The sequence below is a fragment of the Phyllostomus discolor genome, chromosome 3, assembly GCF_004126475.2.
Source record: "Phyllostomus discolor isolate MPI-MPIP mPhyDis1 chromosome 3, mPhyDis1.pri.v3, whole genome shotgun sequence".
In the NCBI taxonomy this organism is placed as follows: domain Eukaryota; kingdom Metazoa; phylum Chordata; class Mammalia; order Chiroptera; family Phyllostomidae; genus Phyllostomus; species Phyllostomus discolor.
In genome coordinates, this window is record NC_040905.2 from 205,353,045 (window position 1) to 205,368,162 (window position 15,118).

Sequence of the window (15,118 nt, forward strand, 5' to 3'; positions counted from 1 at the left end):
CCCAATTATAGACTGGATGCACTTTAATTTTAAACTATAACTCACAAGTGTATCTAGTTTATTTTCTTAAGTTTGGTACAGCTAACTTGAGTTGCCTCAAAAGCTTTTTTAAAAGGAGTCTATCACATGTCTGCCAAAACTCAAAGTTCTTACGTTACTGATAAATGTCTTTTTCTACCTTTAACATCAACTTGAAATAAATTAAGAAACTGACCAATACTTCTTACTGCACTGGTATTTCAGGTAGGGGAGTAAGCAGGACTTATTAAATGTCTAGTGATGAAAAGTAGCAACAGGGAGTCCCCAGCGGCCCAGAGAGACCACCCTGCCCCTAAAGTGTTGTGACAGAGAGGGGCCAGCTGGTCAACGGTCTGACACAGGAGAAGTATCACGTGGCAAGTCTCTAAGGACAGAGCTGAAAGGCAGAACAAGCTAACACGGGAGGATAAAAACCTCAGAAAAAGAAGCTCAGCTGCATCATTACTTCTCAAAACTGAATAGGTTTCCCACTCTACTTTTACAAGGATGGCACTGCCATACAGGAATTCTTTTTAACTTCAGAAGAAGTTAATTTAAGGCATGATTCCCACATATACCATATTCAAAATGTTAACAGGATCCCAAAACTCCTGGGAAAATAATTTACTAAGGATTATTTATTTTAAAAATTCAATCCCCCAATTTTGATCTCTTATACTATAAAACATATTTACACATGGGCAATTAAGTTAAGAATAAATCTTGTAATGTTATATATAGTTATGAGTCAAGAGTAATGTACAAATGAGTAATTTGAATACTAACTGAATAAATCTGAAAATACTGTTTTGGTCCACATTTAATCCTAAAATCACACCTAATAGCCAAACCATATAGAATAGGTTGAATGACACCAATAGCAATGCAACACTAGACAATGTAAGACAGAACACCAAAATAGTATAAAAGTTAGATGTTAAGCCCGACATAAGCACAGATTTTTAAATTAGCATATTTTATATCTCAAATATATATTTTTGTAAAATACTGGGAGAATCATTTAAAATGCTGTAGTAACTTTTAAAATACATTTGTAAATGGCATAAGATAAACAAAGACAGTTCCTTCTTAAGTCTATAAAGCACAGTTAACACAGCATTCGAGAGGTTCTCCAGGAACAAAAACAAAACAAATATTCACATGTATGTACCTCCATCCTTCTTCTCCAATTCATCCCTAATGAGAGGGGACGTGAGGATCACCTTCAAAGTCAGCGTGGGCTCCTTGGTGTTCCGGATTATAATGGATGCCTCATCCACACACTGTTCCACTTCATATTTCTCTTCTGTGAGTTTCTGGAAGTCACCAAGATTTCAAAGACACCCAGTTAATTAGATTAAAATTTCAAAAAGTGAATGATTTCCCCTTAGTTTTCAAGTGTTATAATTAGAAATGCTGTGCCAAGAGAGTAAATAAAGTAATTGCTAGTCCTTTAGAGATAACATTTCTTTCTCCTCCCAGCTTACCAGCAGACTCTTTCTCCATGCCTCAAAAAGCAACCCAATGTCAACTCTCTATACAATTATAAACAGTATTTAAATTCATTCTTTCTAATATTTGAAAGGAAAATACCAACAGCAGCATTATGTGATAAAAAGTAAATTATTATTTGTTAGATTATTACAGAGGACTATTGTAGAAAAATAAATGGCTGGGAATGCTCTTTTAATCGATATCTTTGTTGACAAGACAGCCTAAAAAGGAACTCCTACATACTAAGGACTTGTAAATTTAAGTTAAGTAGATTTTTACATAGTATTATGTAAATGTCTAAAGAGAATCAAGTTAGGAATGAATAAAAAAGAATCTCTGCATAGTCACTCACCAGCAACAATTAGTATAAACAAGTAACTTCACTTCTCTCACGTGGCCTCAGAGGTCATTACAGTAGGCCTGTCACTGTGGGACACATCATCTGACACCCACAGGGACATGTACATTGCTTCCACATACAACTATACACAATTTAAGGGCAAAACTAGAATACAGAGAAAAAGCACAAATCTGCTCACATTCATCCCGCCGGTAGTAGAGCATTAAAGATATCCATCAGAGAATGAACCAAGCTAATTTTTTTTATCCTGACCAGTGGATATGTTTATTGATTAGAGAGAGAAAGGAAGGGAAAGGGGAGAGGAACAGTGGGGAAGAGAGGGAGGAGAGAGGCGGGGAGAGAGAAAAAGAGAGAGGGAGATATCAATGTGAGAGAGAAATTATCAGCGGCCTCCTGTTCAAGCCCCAACCAGGGATCAAACCAACAACCTAGGTATGGTACCCGGATTGGGGATGGATCTTGCAACCTTTTGGTGTATAAGACAATGCTCCAACCAACTAACCACTTAGCCAGGGCACTAAATTTTTCAATTATGCATGCAGATCACCGTAAGACACATCCAAAATAATAAACTCTTTGGTAAGAGTTTTGAACTAAAATAATTATAAGTGATTTCTAGTTTTAATCATCTTTCTCCATCCTTGCTCAAGGGAGTTCTAAAATTGCCCTAGAAAAGAATACGTAGAGAAGGCTTGGTACAACCTCAATAAATTAAGGTACGTAGATAACTGAAAAGTTTTGCTGTGGTAGATACTCAAAAAAATTTTTTTCTTTTTTTTTTTTTTAATCCTCACCCAAGGATATTTTCACTAATTTTTAGAGAGAGAAGAAGGGGGAGAGAGAGAGAGAAAGAAAGAGAGCAACATCAATGTGAAAGAGAAATATATACCAGGTGCCTCCTGTACATGCCCCAGCTGGACTGAAACCTGCAGCCTAGGTATGTGCCCTGACCGGGAATTGAACCCACAACCTTTTGGTATACAGGATGACGTTTCAACCAAATAGCCACCTGGCCAGGGCCCAAAAAATAAAAGATTTTTAAACTTATAGGAAAATAAGATCATATCAGAGATTGGTTTTCCACACAAACAGCAAGAAAACAAGGGGGAAGCAGAGAGTAAAAGTAGAAAATCATCCTTAAAATAATTTTCTGGAAAGTGATTAGTAGTAGTAGTAGTAGTAATAATAATAATGTATGCATGTGCTTGTATGTATATACTTGAGCATATGTGTGTGTACATGTATACAATTTAATGAGATGGATCTACAGTTAGAGCCCCATTTTATCTGGGCACCTTTTCCCACCTCCCTATAGTAATGGATCTAACAATCATACAAAGCAGCTGGTTTCACTGTTGGTAACTTCATCCGCTATATTTAACTGAAGCGTTTCTCATCATTTCCCTTATTGATCTTACGAGTTCAGGCCTCTTTTACTTTCTCCAAGAAGCCCTTCAAAGACCTAACGCTATTTGTGTCTCCTTTAGTCTTCTCTTGCCTAAAAAGGCCCACTGTCTTTAAATTTGAACTGGCTTACACAGCCGGCACTCTCTCCTGCACGCCTCCCTTGAACACTTGTTAGCTCGACAACAGCATTTCAAAACTGTGGTGCCCAGAAATAAAGACCCTCACTGAGGAAGGGGGAAAAGTGCATAGTTCTCACAGTTGTGGTCTGCACAGAGAAAGCTCTGTTTATGAAGACTGAAGCTCCCGTAGCTTCAATACTGGAGAAACGTGACAGACTTCTCGAATAAGAATTTAGATCTATTATAGCACTGGTTGTCAACCCCTTTTCACTGACACATGAGGAATATGACCAGTCTCATGAGAAAGAAGACTCACTTTTTGAACTTCTGGTCAAGATGGAGGCATAGGTAAACATACCTCACCTCCTCACACAACTACAACAAAAATTACAACAATAGCCTTGGCTGATGTGGCTCAGTGGATTGATTGCCGGCCTGCGAACCAAAAGATTGTCGGTTTGACTCCCAGTCAGGGCACATGCCTGGGTTGGGGGCCAGGACCCTGGCTGGGGGCATGTGAGAGGCAACAGATCAATGTGCCTCTCACATGCTAATGTTTCTCTCCCTCTCTTTGTCCCTCCCCCCTCTCTAAAAGTAATATATAAAACCTTAAAAAAAAAACAAAAACTACAGTATACTACAAAACAAATATAATCCAGAACTGGCAGAAAACTGAGCTCTATAAAAGTCCGACAACCAAGGATTTAAAGAAGTCACATTCATCTAGACAGGTAGGAGGGGTGAGGTGCAGAGACACTCAGAGAGGCATGGTGACAGAAGTGGTACAGAGAGGTGTGGAGACATGCGGAGATGTGGTATGAGTGACCCCACATCTACCTGTGGTGGATAAAAATCGGGAGGGATACCTCAGGAATGAGGAAGCCCAGCCCCAGACTACACCACCCAGCTCAGGGTTCCAGTACCCATAACTTCTGATTGTAAAAACCAGTGGAGATTGGGGTGAGGGAAGAAACACCTCTTAAAGGGCCCACAACAGACTTAGGACTTACACAGACTCACCCTCTAGAGGACTTACACACCACCCTCTAGAATTCAGGACTAGGGCAACAGTTGGAAGGGCACAAGTGGAATACAGGGAGAAATTGAAGTGACTGCCAACAGGGCAAGTCCAGGAGGCAGCTTCCTCCCAGGCAAAATTCTAGAGGCCAGGCAGCCGCAATGTCCCCTCTCTGAGCTCTCCCCGACGCAGAGCCAGAGAGTGGTGACATGGGTTGCCCCGCCCTGGAGGTCACCTAAGGCTCTGCCCCATACAACTTACAGGTGTGCTTTTCTACAATAGGCCATGCTACTAAGACAGTGTGTCAAAGCAGCTCTACCTAATACAGAGAAACAAACACAGGAAGGCTGCCAAATTGAAGAGGCAAAGAAACAGGCCCAAATGAAAGAACAGAACAAAACTCCAGAAAAAGAACAAAATGAAATGGAGATAAGCAACCTATCAGATGCAAAGTTCTAAACTGGTTATCAGGATACTCAAGGAACTCATTGGGTACTTCAACAGCATAAACATGACCCAAGCAAAAGTGAAGGTTTACAGAACATGAAATAAAGAAAAATCTATAGGGAACCAACAGTAAAGGGGATGAAGTTGAGAATCAAATCAATGACCTGGAATATAAGAAAGCAAAAACCACCACACACAGAAAAACAAGAAAAAAAGAATTAAAAAAAATGAGGATAGGCCAAGAAGCCTCTGAGATATCTTCAAATGTACCAACATCTGAATAATAAGGGTGCCAGAAAGAGAAGAGGAAGAGCAAGAAATTGAAAACTTATTTGAACAAATAATGAAAGAAAACTTCCCTAATTTGATGAATGACATAGACATACAAGTTCAGGAAGCACAGACAGTCCCAAACAAGATGAACCCAAAAAGAACCAGACCAAGACATATCATAATTAAAATGGCAAAAGTTAAAGATAAAGACAATCTTGAAAGCAACAAGAGAAAAGCAGATAGTTACCTATAAAGGAGTTCCCGTAAGACTACTAGCTGATTTCTCAAAATAAACTGTGAGGCCAAGAAGGGGCTGGCAAGAAGTATTCAAAGTGATGAAAAGCAAGGGCCTACAACCCAGATTACTCTGTCCAGCAAAGATATCACTTAGAATTGAAGGGCAGATAAAGTGCTTCCCCAACAAGGTAAAACTAAAGGAGTGCATCAACACCAAGCCAGTATTGTATGGCATGCTAAAGGGAATTATATCAGAAAAAGATTAAAATTATGAACATTAAAGTGGCAAGAAATTCACAATTATCAATAGTTGAATCTAAAAAACAAAATAAGCAAACAAGCAGAAGAGGAACAGAATCATAGACATAGAGATAATTTGGAGGGTTATTAGTTGGGTTAGGGTTAGGGGGAGAATAGAGAAAAGGTGCAGGGATTAAGAAGTATAATCAGTAAGTACAAAATAGACAGAGGGGTGTTAAGAACAGTATAGGAAATGGAGTAGCCAAAGAACTTACATGCATGAACCATGGACATGAATTAAGGGTGGTGGGGATTGCTGGAGGGCATGGGGTACTGGGTGGAGAGGGAGGCAAATGGGGAAAAGTTGGGACAGCTGTAACAGTGTAATCAATAAATTTTTTTACATGAAAAAAAAAAAAAGAAATAAGACTCACTAAAGGGAACAGAAAGGGGGATAAGATGGTTGAAAAAGCCTCTAATATCCAATCACTTGATTACTACTTTATGATAAATTTAAGAGTAACAATGTTCACTTTACCAAAAGCAGAAATACAGATTAAATTTTTAAGCATTAAAAAAGACCATGGAAACAAGATGGATTTTATTAACATCCTACTAACAAAAAGTACAGTTAGCCAGAACCCATTACTGAGCTTTCTGTTTCCTAAAACTTTATTGTACTCCATGTGGCTTACTGCTTTCCCTCTTCTAAATGATCACAAAGGGCTTAAAAAAATTTTTTTTAAGAAATAAATTTAACCCTTGCCCTGGATGAGGGGCTTAGTTGGTTGAAGCATCATCCTGTACACCAAAAGGTTGTGAGTTTTGATTCCTGATCAGGGTACATCCCTAGGTTCCAGGTTCAATCCCTGGTCAGGGCATGTACTGTAGGCAACCAATCAATGCTTCTCTCTCACATGGATGTATCTCTCTCTTTCACTTCCCCCTCTCTTCCTCTCTCTCTCGAAACAATAAAACATTTCCTTGGGTGAGGATTAAGAATAAGTACACAAACAAATAAATAAATAATAAAAAAGAAATTTAACCTTAAGAAAGACCAGAAACATTTCTTCATCAGAATCAAAAATGGAAAAGCCAAATGTTGTCAGTCAATTAAAAAACAGTATCTTGGCTGGTGTGGCTCAGCAGATTGAGTGCCAGCCTATAAACCAAAAGGACACTGGTTCGATTCCCAGTCAGGGCACATGCCTGGGTTGTAAGCCAGGTCTCCAGCGGGGGTTTGGCAAGAGGCAACCAACTGATGTTTCACTCACATATCATGTTTCTCTCTCTCCCTTTTTCCCTCCCTTCCCCTTTCTCTAAAAATAAATACATTACCAAAATCTTTTAAAAACTGTATCTTAAGATCTAAGGCAGAATGATAAAATAATAGCTCCAAAAATTAATATAGGGGAGGGTGTCAACAAGTAACACAATTGGCCAGGTGGTTCAGTTAGTTGAACTGTCGTCCCATACACTGAAAGGTTGCAGGTTCAATCCCTGGTCAGGCAGCATACAGCAGGCAGCCAATCAACATTTCTCTCTCACCTCAGTGTTTCTTCCTCTTTCTCTCTCTCCCCCTCCCCCTTCATCCTATCTCTGTAAACCAATAAAAATATCCTCAAGTAAGGATTTTTTTTTAATGCTAGATTCAAAAAACAGAAAAGATGGTTCTGGCATTCAGGTCGTAAAAATGAAAGAAAATGACCCACTAACAAAGCTAATAAAAACAACTTCAAAATTTCTATTACTTGAAAAAAAAAGGAACTGTTTCATAAAATACAAATTAAAACACCAACTAAGAAAAGAGAACTTTCAACAACTCAGAGTTTGGACCTTGTGCACTGATATCTATTTACTTCACATGGACATAAGGACTAACTGATATAAATCATCGAAAAGCTACAATCCAATGCAATCACAGATAACACATTTGAAACTGAAAGATGATCTTGGCTTCCCAGTGTGTGATGTAACTGGTCCTCAGGGGAGGCTGGCAGAGCAGGCTGGCAGAGCCAGTCCTAGCGTTGCCTCCAGCCCTGAGGAGCTTTCAGCCTCTACCTGCATCCTTCGAGAACCATGCTAACATTAAAATTTTCTACATGTATCACATGGTGTGAAAAAGGTTTGAAAACAAGGAATTAACAGTGACTTTCTATTAACAGATGAATGGATGACTGTTAAATCAACTGAGTGTTCAATACTGAAAGTTATCTCCCTGACTGGTGTGGCTCAGTGGATTGGGCATCACCCTGCAAACTGAAAGGCTGCTGGTTTGATTCCTGGTCAGGGCACATGCCTAAGTTGTGGGCCAGGTCCCTGGTTGTGGGCATGTGGGCATGTGAGGCAACCAATCAAAGTTTCTCTCCCTCTCTTTCTCCCTCCCTTCCCCTCTTTCTAAAGGTAAGTAAATAAAATCTGAAAAAAAAATATTATCATCTATGAAAAAAAAAGTTATCATCTATGCAGATCTCCAATTGTCTAGGCTTTTTTTTCCCCTTGCCTTTGGTAAAACTGGTTTCCTTATATATCATTTTTCTTAAAGTCCCAGTAGGCTCTTTTCGATCTTTTAATTCTTTTCTGCATTACACCAACCCTTCCAAGAGTTTCACAATGCTGAGAGACCTGGTCCAGAAAACAACAAGACTCTCAACAAGATACATCTGGAAAATTTAAGACTGTACCTTAACAGCCATCTTAATTTTGATGAATGTATCCAGAGAACTAGTCACCAGGAAGTTGCTTTAAATGAGATGGAAGAGTCACTGGCCCAGAGCAGCCGTATTCCTTTTGTCTACACTCTTCACCAACCAATTTCTTGTTGTTGAATTCAAAATCACTACCTATTTTCACCTTTTTACAAATTCTCCTAGAGATGTAATTAAACTGTACTCACCTGAATCTGAATGGGAAGATTATCTTTGACTGTATTTAACAGGGTCTCTGTGGGTTTGTCTTTGCACATTAAAACCAGCTCCAAGTCCATATCATCTTTAATCAGCAAGCCCTTTGCAACCAGGCCAATCCTCATTACACCACACAACGTCCGACCACCTTGATCCCTAAAAATAAAAGTCTGAATGATTACTTTCACAACCCATTTCCCAAGAAACTTAACGTAACTTGGCTTCCTGGACATCCACGTGAATTGGTAAGGGGGTACATAAATCCAGATATACAAAGTTCCAGAAAATTAAGTCTCTGATTTGAAGCTCATAAAATATCTTCCCCAAGGAACCAATGGGGAACATACTGCTGACTACAAATTTAAATTTTTTTTTCATTATTATTCAGGAAAATCCAAAAATACTACATCTCCTTAAACACTGTTTCAAAAAACCTATTATCTTTTAATTGGTAACTAAAGGATCTATGAGAAACATGATCACACCACATCATGGTGGACTAAGAAAGCATCAGGCTGAAAATCCAAACGCCCTGGACTCAACTCCCAGTGATGCCTGCTGGGGCAGCACCCACAAGTGGCTGTCGGCTAGATGAGCCTTCGCTCGTCCCTTCTAGTTGAATCATTCTCTGAATACACAAAGGTTTATGGGGAAAGCAGAATAATGGGATAAAAAGCAACAAGACGAGGAAAGAACAGACTAAAGATAATCTGCCAGGAATACATTTCGAACCCAGCAGCAGCTAAAAGAAAAAACACTCAAGAACATCAAGTCATGAGTGGTGCAAAGAACAAGGATAGCATCTCTCCTTGATTTTAAGTTTCTACTGATTCACTTTCCATAATCACAGTGAAACCCTAACTACGCTGAGCAGTCAATCAACAAGTAAGCAAATGTCTGAGTATAGAAACCATGCTAAAAGAGATCCAACCACTCCTGCGTCCGAGGCTTACACTGTGGTTAAGTACAAAAGCAGTAACCTGTTTAAAAGGGGAAGAGGAAAGTAACATCTGAGAACAAACTGCATGCCACAATTCTCATTTCAACTTAAACAAGCCTTCACCTGAAAGACAAGAAGTGTGAATCTCAGAGAAGCCAATTAATTGTTTGGGCTCACACAGAGAGAGCAAAATGGTAAAGCCTGGATTCATACTCAAGTTGGTCTGACCACTGCACTCAGGTTCTTTACATTATTATGGTTGAGTCTCAGGTATAAGGAGGGAGAAGTCTAAATTAGAAAGGTCAAACGAAGCAACCTGAAAATCTGACTTCGCCTAGTCTTGACTCGGTTAGATAGAAAAAAGGTCATTCCAGCTGGAGGCAAAGAATCAGCCGAGTTGGGCGAAAGTCAGCAGAGTGAATAATGAACTAGAGGAAGGAGAGAAAACAAATTGTGGAAATGGAAACAAGGCAGTCAATTATAAACAACCCAGTCACTGGTTCAGAGCCTGGCATACCTTACAGATTTAATAAATAGTAAATTAATAAAAAAAGTTTAAAAATGGTAATAAAAGTATACAAAAAATAAAAAGTATTTTAAAGCAAGTGACCCAAACATAGGGAATTATTTAATATTAAGAACAGAGTCAGTCATTTTTAATTTTTTCCCTAGGTATCCCTGTCCTCTCATACTCTCATTCTCCCAAATCTAGTAACAGTTTATAAATTCCCCTCCATAACCACCTCTGAACCACTGCTTTCAAATCAGTTTCTTTTCAGCTGTTACAGTACCTCAATTAACGTCCTTTTATTGGTCTTATTGACTAACCTCTGCCATCTCCAACCTACTGTATACAGTGTCCTGCAACCAGGATGATCTTCCAGAAACAATGCACAAATGGCACCTTCCTTGTTACTTTCTTGGCGTCCCACTGAACACTTAGACATTTGGCATATAGAGAGGCAGTTTAAAAGACAGTGTGACTTCCCAGTTTGAATCCTGGCTCTGCTACTTACTGTTTAACACTGGACAAATTACCAATTCCTTGGCTTTTTGAGCCTGCTTTCCCATTTGTAAAAAAGAAATAATACCTTACACTCAGACTAGTACTGAGAATATAATTTAATTTAATGTAAGTAATGAGCCTGGCATATATTAATAGCTCAACAAATAGTATCTGTTAACCCTTCAACAGTCCCTATACTTTCTCACACCTAGATCTCTGCTGACATTTTTTTCTTCTACTTTTACCATCTGTGCCAAAGCCCTACCCATCCTCTAAATCAACTGCAAATGCTACCTCCTTCATAATGTTTTTTCTGATCTCCAAAACCAGCATATAATCTCTCCCCGCTGTGTACTTTTACATTTTAGTCACAGGAAATCGAAGCAAAGATGCTAAGAAACTGCATCTGGAATTGACAGACTTAAATACGAATCCTGGCTCCACTGCACACACTCATTAGGTGACCTGAAGCATGTTAAAGTTTGTTAATGATTCTACATCACTTTTTTTGTAAGCAAATCTGAAGCAGTGGAAATTTCATAGGTAAAATAGGGGCAGAGTAGGGGGGTAACAATAACAGGGACCAGTAGATTTATTGTATAGTAATGTGGAAAATAATTGGCACTCAATATATAGTAGCTATTATTAACTAGCCATTATTAGATCACTTATTCTGTATCATAATTATGATATACTTGACCTTCTCATGTAGAAGACAGCATGACTAAGCAGGGAAACTAAGTCCTAATTCAGTCCTGAAGTTGAATAATGAATTTGAATATAGAAGGTATTGTAAAGCAAGCAACCCAAACATAGGAAATAAAATTAAGAAGAGAGCCCCGGCTGGTGTAGCTCAGTGGATTGAGCTCCAGACTTTGAAGCAAAGGGTTGCTGGTTCAATTGCCAGTCAGGGCACATGCCTGGGTTGTGGGCCAGGTCCCCAGTGAGGGGTGCACGAGGGGCAACCACACATTGATGTTTCTCTCCCTGTCTATCTTCCTCCCCTCCCCTCTCTCTAAAAATATAATCTTAAAAAAAATCAATTAAGAAGAGAATCCTAGTATTCCTCATAATACAAATAGTGGAACCCTGTGCAACTCAACTTTTGAGTCAGATTGTAAAAAGGTAAAATAAAAGCTGCCTGACAATAGAAGGTTCTTAATAACCAGCTAGCCCTCACCCATCTTGCGCCCTCTGCAGTACTCAGCACATACCAGGAGCACAGTGTGTGTCTATCATCAAACACAGCTTTGTTCCTGGGCGATATGCCTGCCTCTAGCGTGTACAAAACAGGGGCACAGTCACTCCGCACAACTCGAGTTTCACCAGGTGGGAAGAAACACAGACAAGTGCTCTCAACCTGTGACTACTCCACAAAATAGAAAGACTTTACAGACAGCCAAGAGCATCCACACAGAAAACTATATTTAAAAATCCAAACGAACGTGTGGAGCACATTATCTTTTAAAAACCTTTAAAACAGGGACCTGATCCAGTTAGGCAAAAGTCTACTGGAGCACTTTCCAAAGGTCTCCTGAACCATGAGAACAAACAGAAGATGCATTAAAAAGGCATGAATTCCACTAAAAAAGGAAACAACTTAAAAATGGTAAAAATGGTAACCCTTATGTTATATATTTTACAATTTTGAGAAAGTTTTAAAAGGCAACATTCCAAAGTACAATGTAAATATGGAGTGTATGAAGATTTAATTTACGCAGAGATGGGAAATGCAGAACTAGATCATTAGATAATATTACTAAGTAACATGAACCCCATAATTTGACAGTGTCTTTTTTAAAGCCATAATATGTGAGAAAGACTGAATTACTGTCAAGAACCTTGAGGCTGACAAGACTACAACTAGATACAATGTATATATTACCTGTAAACCATTAACAAAGTCAAGGAATTAATGTTCTTCAACTAAAAACTGATACAGATTATCTTTCATCTGAAAATGAAAAGGTTACACTATCTTCCTGTGAAGAAATCAATTTGTCAATACTTTCCTATTATTATCGACTAACATACTGATTTAGAATTAAAGCTGGGAAAAAATTCTATAACCTCTAGTCTCAACTTACAAATATTAGCCAAAATACTGTTTTTAAGTCTATTAACACAGTGCAAATGAGCTTCACCTCTCTCAGTCAGTCATACACTCACTCCAGGCAGAACGACACCGCTCCAAACAGTAACTCAAAGCCCAGCCCAGCACGAAAAATCCCATCGTCAGACTCCAGTTATCATCAGCGTCTTCTCACTTGTCTCTTACTATTATCACAGCACTGAGAACACTCCACTCTGACTGTTGAAGGGTCTGGCTCCCAGCAGGCATTCTTGCATCTACAAATATCCACTGAGCATTTATTATCTTGAACACACTGTTGGGTCCTGGGAATCAATTTCCCTGTACTCTTTCTTCTGCACCAGGATTTTGAAAAACCTGACAAAAATAACATTTTATGATTTCCCCAAGCAACCAAAAACACTACGATTCATGTCCAAATTTAAGAGGGTGAAGCAAAACATGAGCAACATGACATATCACAACCTCCAAAAAGAGGAGATTTCAAAGGGCTTGGTGCACTCTCAGAAAGCATCCTGACAAGTCCTTCTTTTTCCGGTCTTATCATTATTCCTTTCAAATTCCAAACTCAAGAAAATTTGCACACTTACTTCCTTGTTTACATGAGAAAACCCAAAGAACACCATGTACCAACTGTAACCCGGGGGAGGGGACCTGGGCTTTTCTGGGTGCTGCAGGGAAGCGCCACAAAGGTCAGGCCACACTCACTTGGAATAGGTGTCTATGGCCTCATCCTTTTTCACTTCTGTCTCGCCCTCTGTTTTTGTTCCTTTATTTGTTTCATCCAGCCAATCTGAGACATGTTTAAGAGCACATTCAACAGTAGACACCATATTCTGAACAGCTTCAAGTTCCTCAGGAGATGGGTAGATTGTTGAATGTTTCACCATCACATGGCGATCATCATTGGCAAAAGATCTAATAGATCTCTGTCAGAAGGAGAAAGAAAATAATTACTTCAATTTAGAAAAGAAAGTTACCTGAGGTCAAGTCATAGCATTAATTGTCAAACCACTGTGAAACAGTGAATGCTGAAATAGTAAAACATTCCTCAGGAATAAGAAGTAAAACCTCATTCTACTTAACACACCAGAAAATTAGAGACTTTTTCATTCCTTTTCGGTAAGGTTCACCCAGGTAACACTCAGTATTATGTTGATGCTACCTTTTATCTGAACCTATGTGTTCTGAACACCACTTCAAAAAAAGCCACCCACATCACATATCATCTGCAAGAAACAGATCCTTCTGAGCTTTGAGAGAGTGTCTGGAAATGCGTGATGGTGACTCATGACACCCAGTCTCTCCTTGCCAAACTGCTGGAAATTGTACACCTTGAAAAATTCAGATTTCATAATACAGTCAAAACATAAAATATATTACATATAAACACAAGAAAAACTACAGACACATTAGGATACTGTTTATAATTCAATCTTTACAACTTTAGTGCAGGGCTTTAATTTTTAAAAAAGATTAATAGGGAACATTTCAAATTCCAGGACGAAGAAAATATATACAGGATGGGGCAAAAGCAGGTTTACAGTAGTTCATATGGAAAATAATATAATAATTAATAAACAATAATACACAAATAAATTCCAAATGTAATGCAAAAGAATCAACTTCCCAAACTAATTTACAAATGTACTGCATTCTCAATCAAAATACCCTCAGGACAGATTTATTTAATACTTGAAAACAATTTTAAAGCTCATTTGAGGGGAAAAAAATCAATAAGAAATACTCTACAAAGATGGATGGGTGGTGCCATTATGCTAAAACAAAATATCAAAAATTTAAAAAGCAATAATTAAAATGACATGCTGGCCCAGAAATCAGTGATGCAGATTAAAGCCTAAAAATAGAATGAACTTCATGAAAATATAATAGGATAGATCCTTCACACTCATGAGTCATACATCAAAAAACTTTGAAAATTTCCAAGTTTACAATTGCCATGAAGACAGGTGTACCATACAAAGCAAAATGAACAAGGACAGCTTGCTGCGCTTTCATAAAGCCAAAGTATTTTATTTAAAGGGTAGCTACAGTGTCTTTATTTGAAATTATACACACTAGCAAATGGTAAATATTTGTTTTAAAGTCTTTACCACAAAACAAAATATTCAAAATTTTATCAGTATTTTTTGTTTGGTTTTGTTTGAATATAAAAATTTTAAAAATCATATGAGGGAACTAAATGGTAATGGAAAAAATAAAAAATAAATTTAAAAAAGGGAAAGAAATTTAAAAAATCATAGTAATCTGAACACTAGTAAATTAATACCATAGTATAACTGTTCTCTATAAAATGAAGCAAACTACAACTTGAAAGGTAATAATAATCCTTTGAAACCCTGAATTATTATATAAAGGACTAAAAGCAATAAAAAAATCTTTCTCTTCTGTAGGTAAAAATTATCTGTGTAGATTTCTTTCTTACTCAAAGTCCACACCTAGTTTTCCAACTGGAGTCTTTTGCCACAGAGAAACAAACTTTAAAATTACTTCATGAGATTTACTCATATATCCCAAAATAAGTAAAAAGAAAAAAAAA

At 38.1% G+C, this 15,118-nt stretch overlaps 1 protein-coding gene across 4 annotated transcripts in view; it reads right to left on the reverse strand.

The window, feature by feature from the left end:
* LOC114492427 (spermatid perinuclear RNA binding protein) overlaps positions 1-15,118 on the reverse strand; it is a 127,214-nt gene that overhangs the window by 50,367 nt on the left and 61,729 nt on the right. For all 4 annotated transcript variants that reach the window (XM_028506722.2, XM_036022193.1, XM_036022191.1 and 1 more), the window contains 3 exons: positions 13,267-13,487; positions 8,511-8,676; positions 1,190-1,334 (listed from right to left, as the gene is read on the reverse strand). In XM_028506722.2, the coding sequence (XP_028362523.1) occupies positions 1,190-1,334; positions 8,511-8,676; positions 13,267-13,487 (532 nt within the window). The remainder of the gene's footprint in view (positions 1-1,189; positions 1,335-8,510; positions 8,677-13,266; positions 13,488-15,118) is intronic.